A 26,486-nucleotide genomic window follows, 5' to 3' on the forward strand; every position below is an offset into this window, starting at 1 on the left:
CGGGGTCTAGGGGAGCGATAGCACTGGGAGAAATACCTAATGTAGGTGATGGGTTGATGGGTGCAGCAAACCACCATGGCACGCGTATACCTATGTAACAAACCTGCATGTTCTGCACATGTATCCCAGAACTTAAAGTATAATAAATAAATAAATAAATAAATACAATTAAAAAAGAAAAAAGAAAAAATTTTTAAAAGGCTGATAATTTCTGCCTGCATAAATTATTCATTAACATAAAACACTTTTCTCTGTTACTGCATCTATCCCCATAATGGATAATGTTGTTACCTAGAGTTTCATTACCTCAAAGTTGAGGTTTACATACTTTATACATTTGACATGTAAAAGGGTCAGGCTCATCTTTAGGTATAATAATCAGAAGGACACTGGCCCCAAATTATGTCTCCCATCTTTTTGATCCACTATTTTAAATATTATCTTAAAATTCATCTTTTTAAATGATAAAATATTCCTTGAGAAAGCAACAACAAAATGAAGCAAATAAACACTTAAGAGGATTAAAATGTACTCTTAGCAGCCATCCATGCCTCAGTGAGCATTAATTACCAGTTTGTTTTCTTCTAAGGTTTGATTGGAGAAGAAAGAGGAAAGGATAAACTTAAAGTATGACACACCAATCTAGATGAAGTTGGGGGGGGAAATGGCAAATTCACCAACTTCTGCTTAAGATCTTCCCTTATGCCCTTTTCACTGTGCAGAGTTACACTTTACCTTCTACTAGATCCAAATAGTAGTCCTGGAAGAAGGAGAATATCTGGGTTCTTAGGAGATCAAAACTAACACTACTAGGTTTTTATGGTAGAGTAATGTAGCCTGGAGCCCCACCACGATTATACAAGGGCATGCACACACATGCTTGAAGTGTCAGCGGCACCCATTCTAGTCCAGCCTCCCTCACTTAATCTCTTTTTAAACCATCCCAAATAGAGTGGCTGCAGGAGATGTGGAAATGTTTAATAATGGAAGCAGGAGTTGGGCAAGTATTCATGGTTGAAGTGTTAGGATTGGTGATCGACAGTGAGGACAGCAGAGCTGGCATGGACAAAACAAGCCAGATAGGTCAATAGTTGTGTCAAGCAATAGAATCCTTCTCTCTGTCCATGGAGACCGAGGCACTGACTTCGGTGACGATACCTTTGGTCTTTGAAGTAGACAACCAAAGATGGAAAAGAGAAGCCAATGTTCCACTACACTGGCTTCCACTACAGGTACGGCAATTGCCCTCCTGCACAGTCGAATCGACAAATACCTGAGCACGAGCCTGTTTTTCATTAGGAGATTGCAGTACTCTCAAATATTAGGGTCAGCATGATGTGTTTAGTGTAGACAGATAAACTCCTATTCAACTGATAGTCCAGTCAACATTTTATTTCTCGCTGAAAAACCTAATATAGTGTGTAATTCAGTCAGTCTTTAACAGTTCTAAAAACAAAGTAAATTTTCCTATAGTCTCTTCCACAGGACCACAAACAATTAGACCACTAAGCTTTGACAAAGGACTTCTGACTAGAAAGCAAGGTTTGGGGCAATCGTTTGTTTGTCTTGCATATATATGATTGATATTTTGATAGCTAAAAGTTTATCTTTTTCTTTTCAATAGAAAGAAGAATCAGTGGATGATAAATGGAATCGAACAACTTTTGAAAAGTCTGTCCCTATGAGCACGTACCTGGTGTGCTTTGCTGTACATCAGTTTCACTCTGTAAAGAGAATATCAAATAGTGGAAAACCTGTGAGTCTCATTATATTTTAAAAATTTACCACCTATGCATTTGTAATTAATTTTCTACCTATTTTGAGTAGTTTTTTTTTTTTCAAACAACATGCCAGAAAAGCTCATTAGTCCCCAGGGTCTGTGAACTTGATAATACATAGAACAATATAGAAAAATGTAGGCTGAAAGGACACAGGTAAAAAATAAACCAACACAACTGACATAGATATTTATGGCCTTAAATTATTTCAAGAGAACATTTGCTATAAATCAAAAACTAGCTCCTAAGTTTACCGGCACAAATATGTTAACATGTTTGGGTATGCCCAATGTAAAAAAATGGTTGGATATATGTGTACCTCTCTCAGATTTAACTAGAGAGAGAGGAGGAAACCTGAGGTAAAGGAATATCCTTCAAATGACGAGGCACTGAGAAGTTTATGGCTCCATTCCTATATGTAATCAAAATGGGTAGCAGCAAAGTATCCAAAAGCATTTTTTAAAAGTATGATAAAATATAAATAAGCTTTTAAAAAAAATATCAAGACGACTAGTTCAATAGTTTTCTTTTTTTTTTTTTTTTTTGAGATGGAGTCTCGCTCTGTCACCCAGGCTGGAGTGCAGTGATGCGATCTCAGCTGACTGCAATCTCCACCTCCCGGGTTCAAGCGATTCTCTTGCCTCAGCCTCCTGAGTAGCTGGGACTACAGGCGCCCACCACCACGCCTGGCTAATTTTTGTATTTTTAGTAGAGACGGGGTTTCACCATATTAGTCAGCTTTGTCGCGAACTCCTGACCTCAGGTGATCCACCGGCCTTGGCCCCCTAAAGTGCTGAGATTACAGGCGTGAGCCACTGCGACCGGCCTAATCGTTTTCTTTTGAAGAACCACATACTTTTACCTAATTAATTTTTTTCATTTTGGAGGCCCCCATTTTGCTTATGTCCTGAACATATGTTCAGCTTGTCTATTAAGCCAGTTCCAGTTAATCCACCTCTGCGCCCTATAGTTTAAATATATAAAGCCTCACCATCTTTGTAATATAATTTTACAAGGAGGAAATCATCACTCCCATTTTAGAGATGAGAAAAATTGAAGTTTAATGAATTTAGGTTATTTATTGAAGATGACCGAGCTGGCAAGTGGTAGAGACTTAAATTCCAAACTCCTTCCAAATACTGTATCTTGTTTAGCTTTCTGAAGTGTGATATTCTGAAAATATCTTTACCTCTTCATCAGTCATTGGAGGAGAGAGGATGGGTTCCTCTATTTCCTGTGAAATTAACAAAGGGAAAATTTGCCTTTGCTTTGGTGTAGTAGGAGTTGATATTTAGATGTCCTCAACCTGGGTTGCCAGCATGCTGCCTATACTGTATCAAAATTACAGCGAGTGGGGGATGTCCACAGACCTTTTCAAAGGGGTCGCATATCATGAGGACTCATCCATATTCTAACTTTCCCTTGCCACATAGGTTGCTTTGATGCCAACTTCAGTCATGGTAAAGGGAACTACCAGTGGCTGACAGATAATATTAGGTATGAAAAGGAAATGGCTTCAGAAAGAGGAAGTTGTTTTTTCTAGATTGTGCTGAGTGCAGTCGATGGCATTCCTCTTGCTTAATATAGAGGTGAGAACATTAGTCAAGCTTGCTTTTTTCTTTCAGTCTCATAGCAAACATGCAATTTTCATCTGAAGCTGCTTTCTTCATCATTGACAATTCTATTGCATGGCTGTCTTTCATCATGTGCAGGTGTTTCCCACACCAAGTTTTAAAAATTATTATTACATTCTGGGCAAATTTTTCTATTTGAGGTAGAAATACCAAGAGGAAACAGAAAGGCTAAGCAATTGTACTAAAGATGACAGAGTCTCGTAGGTAAGAACAATACATTTAACCAATCAGCAGAGGACATAGTATTTGCAGTTATTTTCTAATAATGACAGTGAGCTTGAATTTCCAATATGACTCTATCACCAGGTCCTCTGACCAAGGACACTTACTTGTAATATTATACTAGCTAGGTAAATTGTTAGAGCCTGTACCAGTTAGTTAGCTGGGTTCTTAGGATGGGTTTTATATAAAGGATTTGAAGGGACATAATGAAAAACTACAGTTCTGCAAAAGATTTCAAAATGTCCTGTAGGTGGTAATTATTTCTTAAATAGTTTTTCTATGAAAACTGAAAGCCTAACATTTTGTCTTAAATAAGTGATGCGTTCCATCATTTGGAAGGGAAACAAACATAATACTGTTTTAATACATTACTTTCCAATCATCTATTTTATAAAAGATCAACAGAAGCCAAACTCCCTTTTAAAACTTCTCAGAGGCTCTGAGCCAGAAAAGTTCCAAGAAAATCAGATGTGCCGCTTTCCCCTTCTTCCAACCCTTCCATAGAAGATAGGCAGCCAGAGTTTCCCCTCCTGAAAAAACTGTGGGTCCGTTTCCTTTAAAAGTTGAACAGAACCTTATGGGAGAAATTTAAGGCATCTAGTGTGAATGCAAATGCTCCACGGTGAGTTCCTCCTATTTGGCATTTGGGAGGTTCGCCTCCTGGCTCCCTACCCACTCACTGTAAGTTGAAATCTAATAGTTGACACCCACCCAAGTACAAACTGCTCTGGTATGATTTCCTACTCCAGAGAGTTACAGAAAAACCAACCTACTTAAATCTATTGAAATGTAACACCAGAGGAAACTCACACCAGCCTCAGAGTCCTACATTCTTAGAACTTAACAGACAAGCTAAGAACAACCAGGTATATGAGGAAAACAAGTAACATAAAAGAATAACATCTAAGACAAATAGAAACACAGTGGGAGAAAATAGTGATAATTGGAAAAACAAAAGAGAATTCCAGAAAGTCATAACAAAATTAAACATGCATACACACAACCTTTAATTAATATATTCAAAAATTCAAGAATATGATTGTCATAAAATAAAAAGCAAAAAGTGATGAGGAAGCAATGAGAAATAGTAGTCAGAGTTTTAGAACATGATTTCCAAAGCATGACTTGGGTCTGATCCCCAGGAACCTGTTTCTGACCGATTCCTTCCAAAACTGGAGCTCAGTGTGCTTATAGCTCCCGATCCTTAGGTCTTGTTCCCATTTTTATATTTTATCACTAATTTCTGAGTATTAGGATTAGTAGGGTACATCAAAGCATCCCTTTACTGTACCACCTGGACCCAAAGTCATTTTATTACTTTTTTAGTAAAAAACAAAAATAAAAAATGAAGCCATGTAGCTGTTTTGTACACCATTATTAGGTGACTATTCTTATCCACTCTTCTTCTGGTACATTAACTACCTGCTATTCATAATCAGATTATACTATGCAATCTAAGAATCTATAATGCCCTGATTAAACTCTCTTGGGCATACTTGCCTCTCTGACAATAGTTCCTTTATATCAATAAACACAGAATCAATGCCTGTATTCTTAATTGTTTAGTTGGAGAGAGTATAGCCGACTTTAGAGTTGAACCATTCATTATGTTTAAAATATCCTTGTTGCTCATGAGAAAAATTAAACTGGTTTTGAAGGTAGCTCAGAAGTCTTTTCTCTCTTCATATTTTCCTTTTAAATTAATTGCATTGCATTTTGATTCAATTCTAAACAGAGTAACATGAAGAGTTACTAAGAATAGTTTAGCAACAATTGAGGCCAGCCACTGATGGAAGGATTTTTTACAACTCTGCAAGAAATCTGCTCCTGAGGCCTTCTTCAGGTTTAGTTGATTGATTAGGGTTTTACAGTAAATGAAATCACTGAATTTTGCCACAGAAAAATAAAAAAGTGGACACACCCTGAACTGTGCATAGTATGGAGAGATTATATGACTTTTTAGTTATGTGAACAAACTGTCTAGTTATTGTTTTTTTAAAAAAAACAAAACGTAATCCTATTGTTCCCGCAGGAGTCATCAGAGAGGAAAAAATATTCCCAATAAGCATGTCATGAACCTGAGAGTTCAGCACAAAGTTCCCCATTGGAATATATTGCAATTCATTTTCAAACCAAGAACAATGTACATTATAAATATATTTTTGAGTTTTTAAAATTATAGGTTTAATTCATGTACGTTATTGAAAATTGGGAAAACACAAAGTAAGAAAAAGAAATCACCCGTATTAGTATACATAAAATCATTTGAAGTTGCTAGGTTTGTGATGACGCCCTCTGAGGTACAGTTGGTCTACAGTAATTTTCCCACAATGCTTTAGCTTTGCATGAGTCTTTAAGGAATCAAATTCAGGACGAGTTAAATGACAATGGTGACTGGGCGCTGTGGCTCGTGCCTGTAATCCCTTCACTTTGGGAGGCTGGGGTGCTCAGATTATTTGAGGTCAGGAGTTTGAGAGCAGCCTGGCCAAAATGGCGAAACCCTGTCTCTACTAAAAATACAAAAATCAGCCGAGCGTGATGGCGCGTGCCTGTAATCTCAGCTACTCGGGAGGCTCAGGCAGGAGAATCGCTTGAACCCAGGAGGCAGAGGTTGCAGTGAACCGAGATGGCACCACTGCACTCCAGCCTGGGTGACAGAGCAAAACTGGGTCTCAAAAATATAAATAAGTAAATAAATAAAAAATAAATGGCATGAGTGATTCTGTTGTTGAGAAACAAAAATCTCAGGAGGCCTTGAATTTCTTTGGGCACATTTGGCATCTGTACTTTACAAAGAAGTATGTGCAAAAACAAGAAATTAGCTTGTCGGAGATTATTTCAACTCTAGTCAAGTTTTCCTTGGCTTTCCTGAACAGAAGAGGAAGTTGGGAAGAATTATTCACTAAGAGAATGCTGGTGTAAGATATTATCCATTTAATTAGGCTTATACTCTGACCATATTAATTCTTATATCTCAGTAGAAGGGATTATGTTGTACTTTCTTCCAAAAAGTCTTACCAGGTGATCGCTGAATAGTTGCATCTAGGATTTTATCTGTGAATGGGTTCTTCCTCCTGTCTGTGTCTTCTTACTTGCTTCCATTGTTTGGCTGGATTAGAAAGATTGGCTGAGGGCAGAGAGTATGTATATATATATGCCATGGATTTTTAAAAACAGCCTATCTTTATAACAGTTTTAGGTTTTGTGCCATAGACTTTGATTTATGTATTTCTCTTCATAGCAATAATCTTATTTTTTAAGTTCCATTGCTTTAATGCTCAGAGGTATATTTTTAAACTTCTTATTTTGAAATTTAGATTTACAGGGAGATGCAAAGACACAACAGAGTCTCCATGTAACCTTCCCTTAATGTTAATATCTTATATAACCATTTATCAAACATTCGTCAAATCTAAGAAATCAATATAATACAATACTATTAACTAAACAACAGTCTTTACTTGGATTTCACCCGTTTTTTCACTCATGTGCTTTTTCTGTTCCAAAATCCAATACATGATACGTCTACATTATACTTAGCAGTGTGTCTCCTTAATTCATTCTAATATATGACTTTTTTTCTTTTTTACGATCCTGACACTTTTTAAGAGTACTGTTCAGATATTTCGTAGAATGTTTCTCTGTTTGGGTTTGCGTGATGTTTCCTTAAGATTAGACTGAGGCTTTGGGTTTTGGAGAATACCACAGAGGTGAAGGGTCCTTTTCATCACATCCTATCAGGGGGTACATGACATGACTTATTCCTGGTGATGCTAACTTTGATCACTTGGTTGAGATGGTGTCTGCTAGGTTTCTCTGATGTAGTTTACTGGTTTTCTTTTTCATCTTCCGTTTATTAGAAGCAATCACTAAATGCAGTCCACACCCAAAGGTAAGAGAGTTAAGCTCCACTTCCTGGAGAGAGGAGTAACAAAGAATTTATGGATATACATTATGACCACCACAGTGATTAATAAATATTTAGGGAGTGATAATGAAAGGCTGTGTAAATGCCCTGTTTGTTCTTCAGTTTTTGACCACTTATTGTAGCATTCCGCAGTGGATGTCCACAACAACTGTTATTGTGGTGTTCTAAAGGTGCTCTTTCTGTTTTCCTCAGAATTATTTTTGACATGCGTTCATTTCATTATTTTAAAAAGTTATTTTGGCTGTGGCTTTGCTAAGTTTTCAGAATGAATTTGATTTCTAAAACATTTTAATTAGTGTTTTTTAAATTAATTTCTTTACTGGAAGGGTTATCTTTAAATTGAAGGTTATTAATCTTCCTTGAATGAATCTGTTTAATTTAGCAAGCCATGGAGGATTGCTAATGATTCTTATTTTTTATTTAAATTTACAAAAATATAAACAAAATAATAAAAATAATGTAAAATTTTATGGGGTAATTTAGATTTTTTAAATGTTCATTGTTTAATTTCTTAAAAACTATACTGCAGTAATAATCACTAAGCATCAGACAACTTAAATTTTAACTTAAATGGAAAGTAAGCAGCCAGTAAATGCTTTGTATAACCTAATGGCCATGCTGAGTTTCTTCTCAAACAAAACTTCATAGCAGCTGAGTTCTGAACATGTTTTGAACCAGCATAGCCACAGCAAAAAATAAAAGTGTTTTTTCACCAAACTTCAAGCCAAGGTTTTGCATATACATACTAATTTATCTATGAGGAAGGAGCAGACTAAAATTTAGACAGAGTATATCACATTAATAAAGCAAAACTTAAAAAGAAAAAAATTGATGTATCACTATTCCTTTCTACTAAGTACCTTCCTCTGCTAACTTTCCACCTACTGTTGGAAGAATATTTAAAAGAACATAAACTTTATAAAATTTAACACATTAATGGCATGTTCAGTAATGCCAGCTTTGCACCTTAAATATGCATTTATAGATTTAAAAACGATACAGATTTATTTTCTCTTTCTCATCCTGGCTACCTCAGTATTGACACTGAAACAGTTTCTTCAAACTAATTATTGCGTAAGTCTTTATTGAGCATCTACTCTGTGCACAGGAGGATGCTAAACCCTGAAGAGAGTGAAATACGCTGATATCTGTACTTTAATTGAGATGTGCAACAGATACAGTCACCACTGCCCTGTGCCACCCAAGTGTGTTTTCAGGTCTTTCTTGGTGTTACTAGCCCTGAGTGCCAAGGATCTCAGCTTGTGTTTTAGGGATCCTTTAAGCACGCTCGTCATTTAAAATGATATGCCTCTTTGAAGCAGCTCAGATGACACTTGCCAAAAAAACCTCAAGAGATAAATAGTGCTACTTCTGTGGGATGATCAGCAGTGAAAAGTCAGGCTGCTGTCAATAAGTAGAGTGACCATGTATTTTATCATCTATAAATATATATAACAAATAATAGAGGAGGTGTTATTAATTATGCTGGAACAAGAGGTATAAACAGGTAAGCAACAGATTTACATTCCAGGGACATTCCTGGGCAAACCTGAATGCATGGTCACCTCTATCAATAGAAAACACTCAATAGACAGGTACAGTAAGGATGTGGATCCAGGGCACCGCGGGGCTGCAGCACTCCCAGGTGGAACCCTGCAGGGCCCTGCCTGGCTTCTGACCCAGGTGACGGTGCAAGTGGTAACGGGCAGTCTGTTTAAGCTGATTCTGTTCTGTTCACACGGTCTTTCCAAGTTCAGTGTCCTCATCTCAGCGCCCTCACACTCTTTTAGGATCTGTTTCAGGTCTTGTCCCTTCAACTTTCCCTTACTTTCCTTGGCCCAGGTAAATTTTGTCTAGTTTTTTGAGACAGAGTAGCCTGGACATCTCTTTATTCTCTTTTCGATCTATTATTAGAGTGAAAAACCCTGTGGTTTGCTTTTTTCTGGCCTTCTGTTTTTATTGCTAAAAGTCTTTTGGAACCAGGCCCTTGCAATCCAAAATGTTTGGGCTTTTAAATTTGTTGTGTGGGCATCAAGAGCCTATTTTGAAAGTCAAAACCATAACATTTATTTTTTTCCCCTGCATTTTCATAATGTTTTTACTGGCAATGTGGTCGCCACAGTGTGAGTATCAATCACGTACAAGGAAGTACACACACAGAAAATTACAGAAGTTAATAAGTCAGTGTATTATCTCTAATGATACTAATACTTTTGATGGGACACATAGAACTATTACATGGCAAACATTGCTTATGCGTTATCTTATTTAATACTCGCAATAACCCTATGACATAAGTGCTGTTGTTATCTGTATTTTACAGCTAGGGAAAGTCAGGATTCAGTCCTCTAAGTAGAGAAAATAGGCAGCATGATATAGTGAAAACAAACTTTGTCCTGAACTCTAGCATCAGTCCTGTCTTAGACTTCATTTTTCTCATGTATACAATGAGGAAATTTATTTTCAAATCACCTTCGATCTCTAAAATTACAAATAGAGGTCTACAATCCTTATCCCAAACCCTCATAACCAGTTGTCTGTTGGAATTCAGAAGTTTTCAGATTTGTGAAAGGTAATGTAGTTTGAATACTATATGTTAATGATTAACTACAGTGGGATTTGGGGCAATGCTTTATAATCAGTGATACTTCTGCAGCAATTTTTTTAGTGAGAAAAATAAAGAGTTTTGAGAACTTCTCAACAGTTCAGGTCATATGATCTTGCCAAATTAGTTTGCTTAAACATATAAAAAGCTTTCGATTTTTAGAACTCATTGGATTTATTAGTGTGGATTAGGGGTTGTGGGAACTGGACCAGTGAAAGGATTGGGGTAATTATCAGTGATGCAACATAGTTTTTTTATTATTATTAATAATTCTGGATTCATAGAATTGATGTGTGGAGTAAAAGAAGTGTTGCGTGGAAAGTGCTTATCACATTCCTTGAAAAAATTTAAGTTCTCAGTAGTAAGACTAATAAGTAATTGTAGTACTCCTATCTCTGAGCTTTGTGCTTGGTTTTGGTTGCAGGGACGTAAATAATCACTGAAGATTAAGATGGTGCACAGCCGCATTCAATTGTTCAAGGAAAGTTGATCTAGTGCATCTAGTCATGATTGTCAAGTAAAGTCAAGTCTGGCAAAGGGACACTTAAAGGAAGTAATGGTAATCAACCAGGAATCAATTCTCATGGACTTAAGTTCTATCTCTCAAATGGTTTGAGACACTTGAATGAAAGGGATAACATTACGAACTCTAACAGCCTACATTACAGTAGGCTCCAATATGAAAGGGAAAAGCAACAGCTATGTTAAAGCAGATATATCAAAACTCCCAAAAGAATATCAGCTGAATAAGGCTGTAGAAAGCCCAAACTTTTTCCACTGATATTAGCTCCATAGATTCATGCTTTGAAAGATGACTAATGGTATCCAACAGTGGTATACCAGGTAATTTAATTTGCCTAGGGAAGTTACTCTCTTCAAAAAGTAAATATATACATAAAAGTTAGGTTCTTGAAGCCTTACAAACTTCATATTTATGTTTATATATAATGTTTACATATAAAGTGATAAAGTAGACATACAAACTTTATATTTAACCTTTAATAGGGTTCTTAAATTAAAAAAGAAATATATGACTCTTTAAAAAAATAAAGAAGGAAGAAAATACATGTATGCATCCCTCCTCACTCCATGTTATTTGAATATGGGTAGTCACACACTTAAAAAATCATCTCGGTAAACCAGGCACATAAACTAGAAAAATGCCAATTATTAAATAATGATGACAGGTCACGGGTAATTGACTGGACTTTATCATGGACAGAAGTGCTGGGGCTTAGCAGATGATAGGGGAGAGTCAGTCACCTCTGCCAAAGCCCAGAGAAAGGAGAAGGAGATGCAGATGGAGCATACATTAAAGGTAGGGTCAGAGAGCAGCAAGTGTGGTGAGGATGAGTGAAGGCATCAGCATAGGGGAGGATGCTTTTTAAAATCACCAAATCCAAACATCACAGATGTTCTGTTGTTACATGGATTACAGAAACCATGTTGGAGCTTTAAATGACAGAAAATGTTAGCGTGTTGGTAGACTCCTTAATATAAAAATGTTTGTGATATATGGTAGTTAAGACACAGTTATGCCTTGGCTACTTATGTTACAAAATTAATGGACTGTAGCTATATATTCTCTGATTGTTTGGCTCTGTTGATCAAAGTAGCAGTCATAGAATAAAATCTATGATCTGATTTTTTTTATGGTAACTTCCTGTAAAATATTTCTTTTTTAAAATTTTATTTTAGGTTTGGGGTATATGTGCATGTTTGCTATATAATAAATTGCATGTCATAGGGGTTTGGTGTACAGATTATTTCACTTCTTAGGTAATAAGCATAGTGCCCGATAGGTAGTTTTTCCATTCTCACCCTCCTCCCTCTCTACTTTCAAGTAGGCCCTGATATCTATTGCTTCCTTTTTTGTGTCTGTGAGTACTCAATGTTTAGGTCCCACTTATAAGTGAGAAGATGTGGTATTTGGTTCTCTGTTGCTATGCTAGTTCTCTTAGCTTTATCCATGCTGCTGCAAAGGACATGATCTCATTCTTTTTATGGCTGTGAAGTATTCCATGGTATATATATACCACATTTTATTTATATGTCTACTGTTGATGAAAATAGGTTGATTCCATCCATGTCTTTGCTACTGTGAATAGTGCTGTGATGAACATATGGAGGCCTGTGTTTTTATGGCAGAACAATTTATATTTCTTTGGTTGTATATCCTGTAAGAAGATGGCTGGATCATTTGGTAATTCTGCTTTAGTTCTTTGAGAAATTGCCAAACTGCTTTCCACAATGTATAAACTAATTTACATTCCCACCAACAGTGTATAAGTGTTCCCGTTTCATTACAAGTTTGCCAGCATGTTATTTTTTTGACCTTTTAACAATAGCCATTCTGACTGGGCAAGATAATATCTCATTGTGGTTTTGATTTGCAATTCTCTAATGATTAGTGATGTTGAGCATTTTTTCATATGCTTGTGGGCCATATATGAAAAGTGTCTTTTGAAAAGTGTCTGTTCACATCCTTTGCCCATTTTTTAATAGGGTTGTTTGTTTCCGCTTGCTGATTTGTTTAAGTTCTTTATAGATTCTGGATATTTTACCTTAGTTGGATGCATAGTTTGCAGATATTTTCTCTCATTCTGTAGGTTGTCTGTTTACTCTGTTGATAGTTATTTTTGCTGTGCAGAAGCTCTTTAGTTTAAGTCTATTTGCCTACTTATGGTTTTGTTGCAGTTTCTTTTGGCATCTTTGTCATGAAATCTTTGCCAGGTCCTATGTTTGGAATGGTATTTCTTAGGTTATCTTCCAGGGTTTTTATAATTTTAGGTTTTATACTTAAGTCTTTAAACTGTCTTGAGTTGACTTTTGTTTATGGTATAAGGAAGGGGTCTAGTTTCAGTCTTCTGCATATGGCTAGTCATTTATCCCAGCATCATTTATTGAATAGAGAGCCTTATCCCTATTGCTTCTTTTTGTCAACTTTGTTGAAGATCAGATGGTTGTACGTTTGTGGCATCATTTCTGGGCTCTCTATTCTGTGTCCTTGGTCTATGTGTGTATTTTTGTCTTAGTACCATGCTCTTTTGGTTACTGTAGGCTTGTAGTATAGTTTAAAGTCAGGTAACATGATTCCTCCAGCTTTTCCTTTTTGCTTAAAATTACCTTGGCTATTATATTTTTGGTGCCATATAGATTTTAAAACAGTTTTTTCTAATTGTGTCAAAACTATCTCTGGTTGTTCGATAGGAATAGCATTGAATCTGTAAATTGCTTCGGGCAGTATGGCCATTTTAACAATATTGATTCTTCTTATTCATGAAGTTTCTTTATTTTTGTCTGACTGAGTTAGTTTGGGGAGCCCGTTTTTGAGCTCTGAGATTATTTCTTCAGCTTGGCCTATTCTGCTGTTAATTATTGTGATTGCATTATGAAATTCTTGTAGTGTGTTTTTTAGCTCTGTCAGGTCACTTTGGTTCTTTCTTATAATGGTTATTTTGTCTTTCACTTCCTGTATTGTTATATTGTAATCCTTAGATTCCTTGGATTGGGTTTCAACTTTCTCCTGAATCTCAATGATCTTCCTTCCTATCCATATTCTGAATTCTACTGCTATCATTTCAGTCATTTCAGCCTGGTTAAGAACCCATGCTGTGGAACTAGTGTGGTTGTTTGGAGGAAAGAAGCCAGTCTGGCTTTCTGAGTTGCCAGAGATCCTGCACTAGTTCTTTCTCATCTGTGTGGGCTGACGTTCCCTCAACTGTGGTGGCGGATGTTCCCTCAACTGTGGTGTAATTTGAGTACAGTCAGTTGATTTCTTTCCTGGATGTTTTCAGAGGACCAAGTGTTTGTGCTGGGTCATTATTTGTGGCTGAATTCATGTCCTTGATTTCGCAGGGGTTTATGTTAGCAAAGTATTTTTGGTGTGAAGTTTAGGCTGTGATCCAGTAGATGGTGCTTAAGCGTAATGGCCAGGAGTTAGGCTCTTGCTCAGCCACATGGCTCCTCTGTATTTCCTCCTGATTGCAACTGTGCTCTCTCTCAGTGCTCTAAAACTGTAGGCTCCTCTCCCACTCAAGTGCTGGCTGCAGATTTCAGCTTGGTCCTCCTGGGCTGCTCACCACAACCTTGGAGCAAGTTCAGGCTTTATGCTACTTCTGCAGCTTGGAGGCAGCAGGGGAAGGGACCTTGGCAGTCGTTGTGGCAGAGGGCTTTTCACTGGTCTTTTGGAACTCCATCCCAGAGAAATGCAGAGCCACTACTAATTGGTGCAATCAGCCCAGGGTCAGGTGGTTGTATCATGGGCCCAAGTCAAAGGCCTGCCTGGTGATGAGCAGGGGTAACAGGGTGTTGTGGCTGGGACAAACTAGCTTCTTCTCCTTAAGAAGGGTGGCTGCAGCTTACTGGAGGGATGGTTAAAGCACTTGGTCTTTGATCCGTCCCTAGTTCAAGGGCAGCAAGGGCAGTACCATTGCAGCAGCTGTGGCAGAGGGGCTTTCAGTTGCCTCTGGGAAATCCACCCTAGAGAAATGCAGAACTACTGTTACTGGGAATGTTCAGCCAGGGGATGGGGCCACTGCACTGTCGGCCTGAGCTGAGGTCCCTGCTTAGTGAAGAGCTGAACCTGATTATGAAGGGTCATAGATCACAGATGATCTGCAGACTGACCAGGCTGCAAAGACAGAGCATATTTCTATGGACTTGAGTTTCTCAGAAACAAAAGAGGAAGGGACTGCTTTTATTTTGATTGAATTTACGTTAACCATCACTCTTCTTTAAACACATTGCCTTCCACTGTCACCAACAGAAATACAGAGAAAGAAAAATAAATTACATTGTCTCAGAAGCATACTGCTTAAAGGGAGTTCATTTACTGACATGGGAAATGAGAAAATATTAGCAGAGAGAACACGTTGAGTCTTTCTCCTTCCCATTGCTCCACCTATGGTGGGAGACCTCACCATGATCTTTCATCTTCTTTCACAATTCTCTTTCACTCCCCAAATATTATGTGCAGCACCAAAGCACTGAGTGTGTAGACAACAGTGGAGCGGGTCAAGAGGACTGCCCTTCCGGAAGTTTTTAATGGTAGAGAACAGACGTGATAGAAAATCTGAGAGTTTTGACACTCCAGTTAGTTCACAGAGGAAAAATTCTGAGACTCTTGGTTTATGACATGGCAATCCTGTATGAACGTGGTGACCTTTATTTTAGATGGTCAATTAATTCCCTTTACTCTGTTCAATGGCCAAAAACTGGAGACTTAGTTTCACTCAATTTCTTGGAAATTGCCTGTCATTGTTCACAAAGAGGACAGGAGGGTAATCCAAACAGTTTCACTTTTTGATTGCTTAACAACTATTAGAGAAAATGTATCATCGCCTCTGTAAGAAAAAAAAAAAAAAAACTTCTAAGAATATTGAGATGATTGAGTGAGTTGTGCCGTCTTGGGAGGTGAAGATGAACACATCTTTATTTATGCAAATAAAGCAAGAATGCCAATTACCCAGTGAATGTGAGAATAGTGAGCCAGCACTGGTAATTTAAGGGATGTTCTTTCAGAATGTGTTCTTTACATTAGTGCATTATTCCAGTGTTCTTTGCTTCTAGGAAAAGGTGGTTCAAGATGTGTGCCTAAATGAATGCCAAAACTAGCAATGCATTGGGAATAATAAAGAGAGTAGGCAATATTTTCTTTTTTTCTTGTTTAAATCCTGAGTCAGCTGTTCTAATTAGGTAAATGATCTTGAACTTACTAAATGATTGCATCTTTTGCTTTCTTTGAGGGTTTTGAATCAGGTTATAGGCTTAGCAGGTATATTTTATTTGAATTTCTCACAAACTTTTAGCAGACACTAGTTGTCTGAGGCACTGCTTCCTCTTTCACATATTGAGAAATGCCTAAACACCTGTGATATTCTTGTCCGGAGACCACATCTGCTTTCATAACACTATGTTGAAGAGGATTCTTGAAATTTTTTTATAAAGTCAGACATGCTTAGAATTGGGGACAAAAATCTGTACTTGGTTTGATTTATAAATTACGTCAAAAGGACACAAAGTAGTGACTTAGGGAACTGATGTAGCTTACCAAGATGACTTTCTCTCAGGAAAAGTTTGGATCATTATATTTTAGGCTCTGGAGCTGAATAGTTGGAATATCAGAACGGTTATTTTGAAATAACTAGATAGAATAGCACAAGTGGAAAACATGTATTCAGAGGTTCTTTAGATGAGAAAAATCCCATTAATTCAATTCCTCAAGGACAAATTACACAGAGAGAAAGAGACAGAGACAGAGAAAGAGAAAGAGCACGCAAGAGAGAAATTGATAGGTGAGTATATGGATGGATGAATAGATACATTCATAGATTTTAAGAAGATAATATATGTTCTAAGTAGAAAAAACTAATAACATTTTTCAAATGTCTGGGACATTGTGCCAACCGTTCTGTCTTACATTATTTCTAGTCATTAGAATCACTTAGTGAGTTGTGAAGTTTTATTAACATTTTACGTAAAATTCCTCCAGAGTCTCAGAGATGTGAATTGATTTATGAGACAACACAGCTAGTAGGAGGCAGAATTGGAATTCAAGTTAGACGTATTTGGCTCCAAAGTCCACTTTCTTTCAAGTATGTTATGCATCACAATTTTTGTGTTTTGTTGAATGAAGAATAATTTTCACTGAATTTTCTGTGTTTTGTTTAACAGCTTACAATTTATGTCCAGCCAGAACAAAAGCACACAGCCGAATATGCTGCAAACATAACTAAAAGTGTGTTTGATTATTTTGAAGAATACTTTGCTATGAATTATTCTCTTCCTAAATTAGGTGAGAATCATTTTAAAAATTTTCTTATTTTTAATATTGCCTTTGTTTTTATCTACGTTAACTCATTTCTTCTAATTATGTCACCATCAGTTAACAGTTATCCTTAAGTCCTTTTATTGTATGCCTACAATATCTTGGGCTCAAGTGAACCACCTGCCTTGGCCTCCCAAAGTACTAGGATTACAGGCATGGGCAACCATGCCCAGCCTGTACTCTGTTCTTATCTGATAAATATATAATCTTGTGTTTCCAAATAAAGATGAAAGTATGTGCACAAAATTGCAGAGCTTGGTAGTGATGGAGCCACAGATAGCAACCTAGATCAGTTTATTTCAAAATCAGCATTCATCCCAATACTTGCTCTGCCTCCCTGTCATCAGTGAGTTAAAAAATAATAGGGATAAATGATGTTGTAAGAGTCCCAAGTGCTTAGCGTCTTTCCATTGTTGTATAAGGCAAATTCTAGATTCCCCAGCAGTTTAATGAAATACTGGCGCTCCTTCCAGCAATAATTTTTCCTAATACAGAGGGAGGCATGCATTCTTATTAAAGCAAAAGTGGGGCTACAACCAAATTGGTGTGCATATGACATTTCTCTCAATAGTGGAAATGCTTTAATAATAAGCTCGAAAGCTTTAAATATAACACCCATATAGATGTTTGTAGGGATGAAATGAAGGCGGTAAAACAAATTAGCCAACAGTTGGCCTCCCTGTTTCTGTTTCTGCCTTTAGTTTAATAAATTATCAATGCAAACAAGAGGAATGCCAAATTCTTTGCATGGGAATGGCTGTGGCTCAGAGCAAGTTTGTAGATGCTGCATGTCTCTTCAATGGATACAGTTCTATTTTTTGATTGCTTAACAAATGTTAGAGAAGGAGCTGAAAAAAGAAACAAGTTTTCATCAAAATCAGAATATTGGGCAAGGTACAGTGGCTAACGCCTGTAATCCCAACATTTTGGGAGGCCCAGGCGGGCCGAGTCCAGAGGTTCAAGACCAGCCTGGCAACATGGTGAAACCCCATTGCTACAAAAAATACAAAAATTAGCCAGGTGTTTGTGGCACACACCTGTAGTCTCAGCTACTCAGGAGGCTGAGGTGGGAGGATCACTTGAGCCCAGGAGGTTGAGGCTGCAGTGAGCCATGATCGTGTCACTGCAGTCTGGGTGACAGAAAACCTTATCTCAATGTAAAAATATCAGAATAATATTTAATAAAATTTTGTGCACCTGAACTTAAAGATCCTTTGCCTTTTATCTCAGTTGTAACACCCAGGATAACCTGAGAAGTGGAAATCTCACAAATTTCTTACTCTCTTCTTCTCTCTTTCTTTCTTCTTCTCCCCAAATCCTTTATTCTGTTTTATGTGCATTTTTCCCCCCCTCAGAATTAATTATATCTTAGATTTCTAAGTGACTTCTGCATTTATTAGATTCCAAAGAGTTAAATATACAAGAATTAGTTAGTTATAATGCCAATACTGACCAAAAAAAAAAAAATGAAATTGCAAAAAATTCCTTTTGTTCAAGGATTAAGTGCAAACTGCACTCCACAACATTATGAAAAATACTGGCCCTTGGGGGAGATACTTCTCTACCTTTGAAATGACTGTCTCGTGATAAAATAACCAAACCTAAAAATGACCATAACATGAAAAGGAAACTACTATTGTAATCTTGACCTCTATTTAAGATACATCCCTCTTCATTCTTTTATAAAAAGCTTTAAGAATATTTTAACCAGAAAGGGCTTTCTCTTGTATGTTAAGTGAAAAATCAATTTATTTTCATTTCTGTGCCTCATTTAAATTATACGTAATAATAAAGAAATTACATTCTGTTCACCGCTCATTAACTGAGGAAGCTGTATTTTGGCCACTAATCAACTGAGCATTTTCTGTCTTGGAATTTAACATAGAACTGATCAACACTGCCTCCTCCTGTCAGATATTATGTGTAAGATTATAGAAACTCCCTATCCAACATTTTAGAACTGTAAGGGAATTTAGAGAGAATATAGTCAACTGCATGTTTCTCCAACCGATTTAATACATAAAAGCAGATGGTAAGCTATTAGATTGGTAGAGAATCAATTAAATTTCATAGAATTAGAGAAAAATGGAGTTTTATATTCTCGAATATTCTGTGTCTTTGGATGGAAAACTCTTATCTGTACACTTGGAAGCTCAGAACTTCTAAATACTAACTTGAAAACTTCTCTTTTTCCTCACAGCTTATCCCCTAAAACAGATGTAGCTAACAAAAATGAAATACAGAGAGAAACAAAAGACATAAAATTATAGAGGCATTGCCATTACTGTCCTTCTTTAAAACGAAAACGAAGCATTGATATCTGGAGCCAGCAGGGAATGCTCTGTGGAAATTCTGAGTGCATTAGGACTCAAATGTTTGCACACATGATTACAGTTCTTTACTCTAAGAAATTATTTTTAGCCTTTTACAAACATTCATCCAAATAACTTAATTTGGTAAGAAATGCTATGAACAAATGGAAAGAATGTATTTCTCACAGGACTCTTTCTTCTTCTATAGATAAAATTGCTATTCCAGATTTTGGCACTGGTGCTATGGAGAACTGGGGACTCATCACATACAGAGAAACGAACCTGCTTTACGACCCTGAGGAATCAGCCTCATCAAACCAACAGAGGGTGGCCACGGTGGTTGCCCATGAACTTGTGCATCAGGTATAGAATCTTATCACTGAATCAACTTGTTTTTTAAAAGTGGCTTAAGACCACAGGAATAATTCAAATTATTTATGACTTAGCAAATAAAAAATAGCCAACTCAGAAAAACTTGCATGAAAATCTTTCTTAGTACTAATAAACATTTAGCCGTAAAGAGACTTTGAAACACATTGTTTTGCCTTCAGGAAATACACACGAGGCCTTCGTTTAAATTTACATACCCCAGTAATAACTAAATAAAGGCAATAAACTAAGGACAATTTAATATAATTTAAATAATCAGAATAAAGGAGAAAATAAATGTTAAATACAATGCCTGCCACTTCTGTCACAGTGACAACATTGGCACGGACAAATAAATGTTTTGATATTTTCTAGGCCTCTCTACCATAACCATAAGAATGTAATTATCTCTTTATTGCTTATAATTTCAGTGGTTTGGAAATATTGTGACCATGGACTGGTGGGAAGACTTGTGGCTAAATGAAGGATTTGCTTCTTTCTTTGAGTTTCTGGGAGTAAACCATGCAGAAACAGACTGGCAAATGGTGAGTCCTAGACACATAAACTTGAAATCTCTCCTTTCCTCATGCAAAGCAGATAGAAGCCTTGGTACTATGATCATGGTCCCAAGTCAGATGGCAAGTACAGTGGTGAACGGGGAATTCCACTGTGAGGGATAGGGTGGAGCCAACCGACTTCCACTGAATCCACCTTGCCCAGAGCCTTTGCCCAGTCCCTACAAGGGCAGCTGATCATCCCAGTCTGGGGATATCCTTGACAGAGTCACTCAAAAACACATTATCAAGGGAGGAAAAAAAAAAAAAAAAAAAAAAAATAGGTGGCAAAGAAAATGTGAACTCTGTGTTCCAGAAAGTATTTATAGCACTAACTCTTTGAAAAAATGTCAGAGTCTTATTTGTGAATGATTTATCTTATTTCAGACAGATTGTGGAAATAGTGTGATGAAGAGATAATATAAACTTAGTAGTTAGATTGAAGTTCAAATCCTGAACACATCATTTCTTGGATGCATGGCAGGGAATATGACCTTGAACAAGTTACATAACATCTCTGAGTCCATTTTCTCCTTTATGAAATAGAACAGTATTTTCTATCTTGTAAGCTGAAAAGCTCCCAAATGCACATGTAATGACTATTAACATGTAGTGTGTCCCTCAGAGGCCTAGAATAGAAACTTTTGTGGACCCTAAAACTTTTTTTCAGAAAAGCTAGGTATATTTGTTATTTATATTTATATCACAGGAGTATTCTTATCTGATTGTATATATGAATGTACAAATATGTGGATGTGTCTAATTACCAGAGGTTTTGTACTATGTAAAATACCGCCCTCTACTGGACAGAATAAAAAAGTTAAATGCTTGAAGCCCTTACAGTTTCCCTAGCCTAATGTAAAAAGTGAAAAGGCTCATTTACAACAACTACTTCTTTAAAAATCTTATCTACATCTGGGATTTTTTCAACTATGGAACTATTGAAAGTTTGGAGTAGATAATTCTTTTTTTGTGGGGGACTTTCCTGTGCGTTGTATGATACTTAGCATCCCCGACTTCTATAATTGCCAGTAACCCGCTAGTTCCTATTGTGACAACCAAAAATGTCTCCACATATTTCCAGGCGTCCTGTGGGGAACAAAAATCTCCTCCAGTTGAAAACCACGCATCGACATGGAAAATTGCTGATTTTATAATTTATTGAAAATAAACTGTATAAATGGAAAATTACGTTGTCCTTTATTTTCTCCCTTACGGTGTCCTGAGGCCCTTATAGCAAACTGTTATAAGAAATTATAACATTTTAATATTGTCTAATATTCCAAGTTCTGTGTTTCAAAAGCAGTGGCTAAATTCCGGAAAAATTTGCTATGCACTTCTTAAATGAAATTTAATCACATGGTTCAACACAACAATTCATTCATTCCTTCATCTATTCATTCATTCCTTTTTCTTTTTCTTTATTTTTGAGATGGAGTCTCGCTCTGTCACCCAGGCTGGAATGCAGTGGAGCAATCTTGGGTCACTGCAACCTCCACCTCCTGGGTTCGAGCAATTCTCCTGCCTCAGCCTCCTGAGTAGCTGGGACTATAGGCCCTCACCACCACTCCTGGCTAATTTTTATATTTTTAGTAGAGATGGGGTTTTGCCATGTTGGCCAGGCTGCTCTTGAACTCCTTACCTCATGTGATCTGCCTGCCTCAGCCTCCCAAAATCCTGGGATTACGGGCTTGAGCCACCGAGCCCAGCCCATTCATTCATTCTTCATTCAGCAAACGGAGGAACCCAAAATGAATAACGAATAAAACACATTTCTTGCCCTTAAGGAGTTCTCAATTTAAGATCTTGTGGAGGGAAGGGTCAGATAAATAAAGATATTTTATAAGCGAGCTCAATAAATACCACAATCACGGACCCTCGTTTCACGGGTGAAAAATCGGAAGGCCAGGAAAGTGATGTAACTTTCCAACATCACAGAGATAGCTGGTAGCAACATCCCAAACCACACACACAGTTGCGAACTTCCTGACACCGAGGACAGGATCTTTCTACTCACCATACCTAAACTTCCTAGGTATACAAAAATCAAAATCCAAGTCAAAATTATCTTGATTGGCAGTCATCACTTGACAGCAGTACCTTTCCTGTTATAAATGAAACCTGCATAATTGGAAAATGTAAGCTAATATAGCATACTCTTCTTTTGGAAATGTTTTTAATTAAGTAGAGCCAATGAAATTTTTAAAGTTAGTAGTGATTTAGCAGAGTTAGATTTCACAATCTTACTGCTTAAGAATCAAAATAAATGTAGCAGCTAATGGGTTAGGTTCTCATTCTGTGCCAGGTACTATGCCAAGTACTAACCATGAATTTTATCACTGAATCCTGTGCACAGTTCCAAAAAGTAGAGGCCATCATTACTTCTATTTCATGGGTGAGGAAACTTGCTTAAACTTACATATCTAGAAAGCAGAAAGACTGAGCTTTGAACCAAGGAAGTCTGTCAGTACTGCTAGGCCTGTCAACCACTCTGTATTGCTGACAAAACCTAGGAGGGAAACAAGACGTGATTAGAACTAATGGATAAACTGCTAATATTTTCTTTCATTAATTATGAATTATCCAAATTCTGACAACAAGGTGATTTAAAAAAAACCCGAACATCAATATTTGGCAAATCGATATGCTACCTCACTTAATTCTAAGGCCAAATCTGTGGGGTCATGTCGTCATTCTCATTGCACAGATATAGAAATGGGGCTTGAAAAGTTTGGCACCTGTCCAAAAGTCATACAGAAGTAGCAGGAGCAGAATTCACAGAAGTTGATGTCTTCTTGGCCTGTCATCTGGGGGAAAAATTAAAAGGAATTATTAATAGAAGAAGGGAATGAAATCAATATCAACCAATCAGTGCAAAATATGATTAATTTGAAGATCTAATGTTTAAGTAACTTCAGTCATTTATATTTATTTTCCTCCAATTTTTCTTATATATGGTATTTTAATTTATAAACTAGTATAAAGAAAACACTATATTTCTTTGGCTCATTCTTTCATTTCAGCGTGACCAAATGTTACTTGAAGATGTGTTACCTGTACAAGAGGATGATTCTTTGATGTCTTCACATCCAGTTGTTGTGACTGTGACAACCCCTGATGAAATAACATCTGTTTTTGATGGCATATCCTATAGTAAGGTGGGGGAAATAGAACATTGTTTTGAACATCTTCCTGTTTAGTGATTTTTCTTTTAGTAGATGCCTAAAAATGGTAAGAAAGGTCACACTGTGTCAGTGAGCTTTGGAAAACGGTGTAGAACTTATTCTGAGTGCTGAATATTCAATAGTTCGTGCTTTTCAGTAGAATGTATTGCTGGTCATTGTCACAGGATTTTAAAAGAGATTTTTAAGAATTTCTCTTTACACATTTGTTTATAATTATTTTCATTCTGATAATTGAGTATTTAGACTTTAAACATCACAATTCAAATTGTTTTGTTTGATTTTTTAGAAGATAATGAATCTTTTTCTTCTATGTGGTCAACAAGAAATGCCATATATGTGCACAGTTTTTCTAGTAGAACCTTTTAGTGCCTGCAATAAACATTTAAATCCAACTCAGAGGGAAATACTTTTATTCCTTTTTAGAAGGTGTAAAAATGAATTTGTTAGCATATTGTAGGTGAGGTTTCCACTAACATTTTATGAAAAGTTGCTGAAAATCTATAACTCCAAGATTTATGTGACACATTCCGTCCCACTATATTTCATATAGTCTCTCCTTCAAACATATTCCATATCTGTACGTAACATAATTTAAATTTTTATTTTAGTCATTTTCTACCTCAGCTTCTCATGGTTTTCCCGCTACACTGAAGTGCTTAGAAGCTACTGCAAACTAATATATTTTGTTATCCTGAGTGATACCTAAAGTTTTATTTGAGTCAAAAATATTATAATTATTAAAATGAATACTTGAGTGAAAAAAACTTCTATGTATTAGCATTTGAAATTTTTAGCACCATATTTTTGACTTTCCCTCTCATATGATTCCCATGGTGTATGTTCAGCCTTCTTGTATTCATTTTTCTTTGACGTTATGAATGATTCCTTTTATCTTTATGTTAAAATGAAAATTTCAAAACCACTTATAGCCTATTCTAGTTATTCACATGGGAGAAGTTTAAATTTATTGAACCATTTTTCCCCTTAGTCCTCGATACTCCTCAGGTTTAAGATATCAAGTCCAAGATAAATAAATGTTTCTAGGCCTTTGGCTTTCTAAATAGCTATAAAATTAATTTAGAATGCTTAATAACTTACAGTAAAAATTACTAACTTAAGTGGGGGACAGTGTTTTTTTTTATTCAGTTACTTGAAAATTGATTTAAAATATTATAAATCGTGCATTTCAGTACTAACTGTATAACACATAAAAAGAAAGTACAGAGCCAAGGTGTTCATCTGATTCTTCAAATGAAAGAAAAGCAAATGAGATAGACCACTGAGAAGATAAAGATTGTATGCCTAAATTATGTATTCATGTATATTAAGCTGTTTGACCAGATAATTCCTTGACTATCTACTTCCCTCTGCTAAATCTAATTCTTATTTTCAAGTATGAAAATATATTTAGTAATTTGGCAGAATTTTACCCTGAAACTACTTTCCTCATTCATCACAGAATGTGATGTTTTAGACTATTTCTCTTTCATTAAGAAAGCCCCATCTGCTGGTTTATTTGGGGAAGTGCAATAATTATTTGAATCTGAAGTCCCTGACACAATTTCTCTTTACCTTTTAGTTATTTTAGAAGCATAGATACAGGGGCTGTGCCAAGTGGTATTTTCATCCTCAAATCATAGAGCCACATAATTTAGCAGAATCCTCTTGAGGAACTAATCTCACGAATATGATCATGAAATACTAGTTGCAAGAGTAATAACTGATAATTGTTCCTTATATAGCCTTTATTAGTTTCATTTGTCTTTTTTTCTCCATTGTAGGGAGCTTCCATTTTGAGAATGCTTGAAGACTGGATAAAACCAGAGAATTTTCAAAAAGGATGTCAGGTATGATTTATTACTTTTAGTGATATCAAAAAATAAACTACACTGATACGTGGCTGGTGATTGTTAAGATGTGTGTTTAATCAAGGATAATTTCCTTTTTATTCTCTTTACTGAGGCATAGATAATAAAGCAAAAGATAAAAAGATGACTTTACATCCAACTGAGTACCTGCATTGTATCTGTAATGATCATTTAGCAGAAGTCTCATGGAGAAGTTGAAACAAATTACTCAGTTATTTTTGAAACTCCTTACATGTGTATTAGTCAGCTTGGGCTGCCATAAGGAAATACCATAGACTGGGTGGCTTAAACAACAGAAATGCATTTTCTCGCAGTTATGGAGGCTGGAAAGTCCAAGATCAAAGTGCTGGCCGATTCAGTTTCCGGTGAAGCCTCTCTTTCGGGCTTGCAGATGGTAGACTTCCCACTGTGTCCTCACATAGCAGAGAGAAAGAGAGGGAGAGCGAGAGAGGGAGCACTCTGGTGTCTCTTACAAGGATACTGGCTCCATCATAAGGGTCCCAGCCTCATGATCTCATCTAAATGTGACACCTCCCAAAGGCTTCGTTTCTAAATACTATCACACTGGGGGTTAGGGCTTATGTGAATTTCAGGGAATACAATTCTTTCCATAGCAACATGATATAAACATTTAAATCTGTCTATAAAGGTCATCCCTTACACTGAGTATAAGACTTTTCCCTTATTATTAGATTAGAAAAGATCAATATTAGTATGCTTATTACAATGGAATCAATGAATAAAGAGGCTTCCTTTTGGTAACAGAAATGACAATAAACTTTCTGAAGCATTTCACACATCCTATTTAAGTGTATTGTTTATTCCAGCAGATGTTTCTGTTTCATTTTCGTTCTTCTAACAGACCCTAAGCCAACTGGCCCAGGTTTGTTTTTATTTTTAATTTTATCAAAGTAGCTACAATGTGTCCCTATAACTGCCGTCTCTGCAGGTTGGCCCCATTCCAGCCTAGAAATGAAGTTCTCTTCGTACTCTTTCCCTTCCACCTCCATCCTGCCTGCTGTGGTAACCCAGGTAGTCAGGCGCAGCAGTGCTCATGGTATCCAACCTAGAGAGCAGAAAACAGGTTGGAGAAATGCCCCCTGCTGGCTGCCGCAGAAAGTACTTCCTCTGTATGTGATTCTCCAGGAGAAGGTCACTGTTCCCATAGATTGCACTCCCATCAAGCCTTCTTATGTGGCATT

At 36.6% G+C, this 26,486-nt stretch overlaps 1 protein-coding gene across 1 annotated transcript in view; it reads left to right on the top strand.

Annotated features, from left to right (window-relative positions):
• The window catches only part of ENPEP (glutamyl aminopeptidase), an 82,440-nt gene that overhangs the window by 13,417 nt on the left and 42,537 nt on the right, over positions 1-26,486 (top strand). The window contains exons 3-8 of the mRNA XM_023220032.2: positions 1,625-1,756; positions 16,843-16,963; positions 19,517-19,671; positions 20,109-20,222; positions 23,255-23,389; positions 25,198-25,263. Of these exons, the coding sequence (XP_023075800.1) occupies positions 1,625-1,756; positions 16,843-16,963; positions 19,517-19,671; positions 20,109-20,222; positions 23,255-23,389; positions 25,198-25,263 (723 nt within the window). The remainder of the gene's footprint in view (positions 1-1,624; positions 1,757-16,842; positions 16,964-19,516; positions 19,672-20,108; positions 20,223-23,254; positions 23,390-25,197; positions 25,264-26,486) is intronic.

Source organism: Piliocolobus tephrosceles, chromosome 3 (genome assembly GCF_002776525.5).
Source record: "Piliocolobus tephrosceles isolate RC106 chromosome 3, ASM277652v3, whole genome shotgun sequence".
Classification (NCBI taxonomy): Eukaryota; Metazoa; Chordata; class Mammalia; order Primates; family Cercopithecidae; genus Piliocolobus; species Piliocolobus tephrosceles.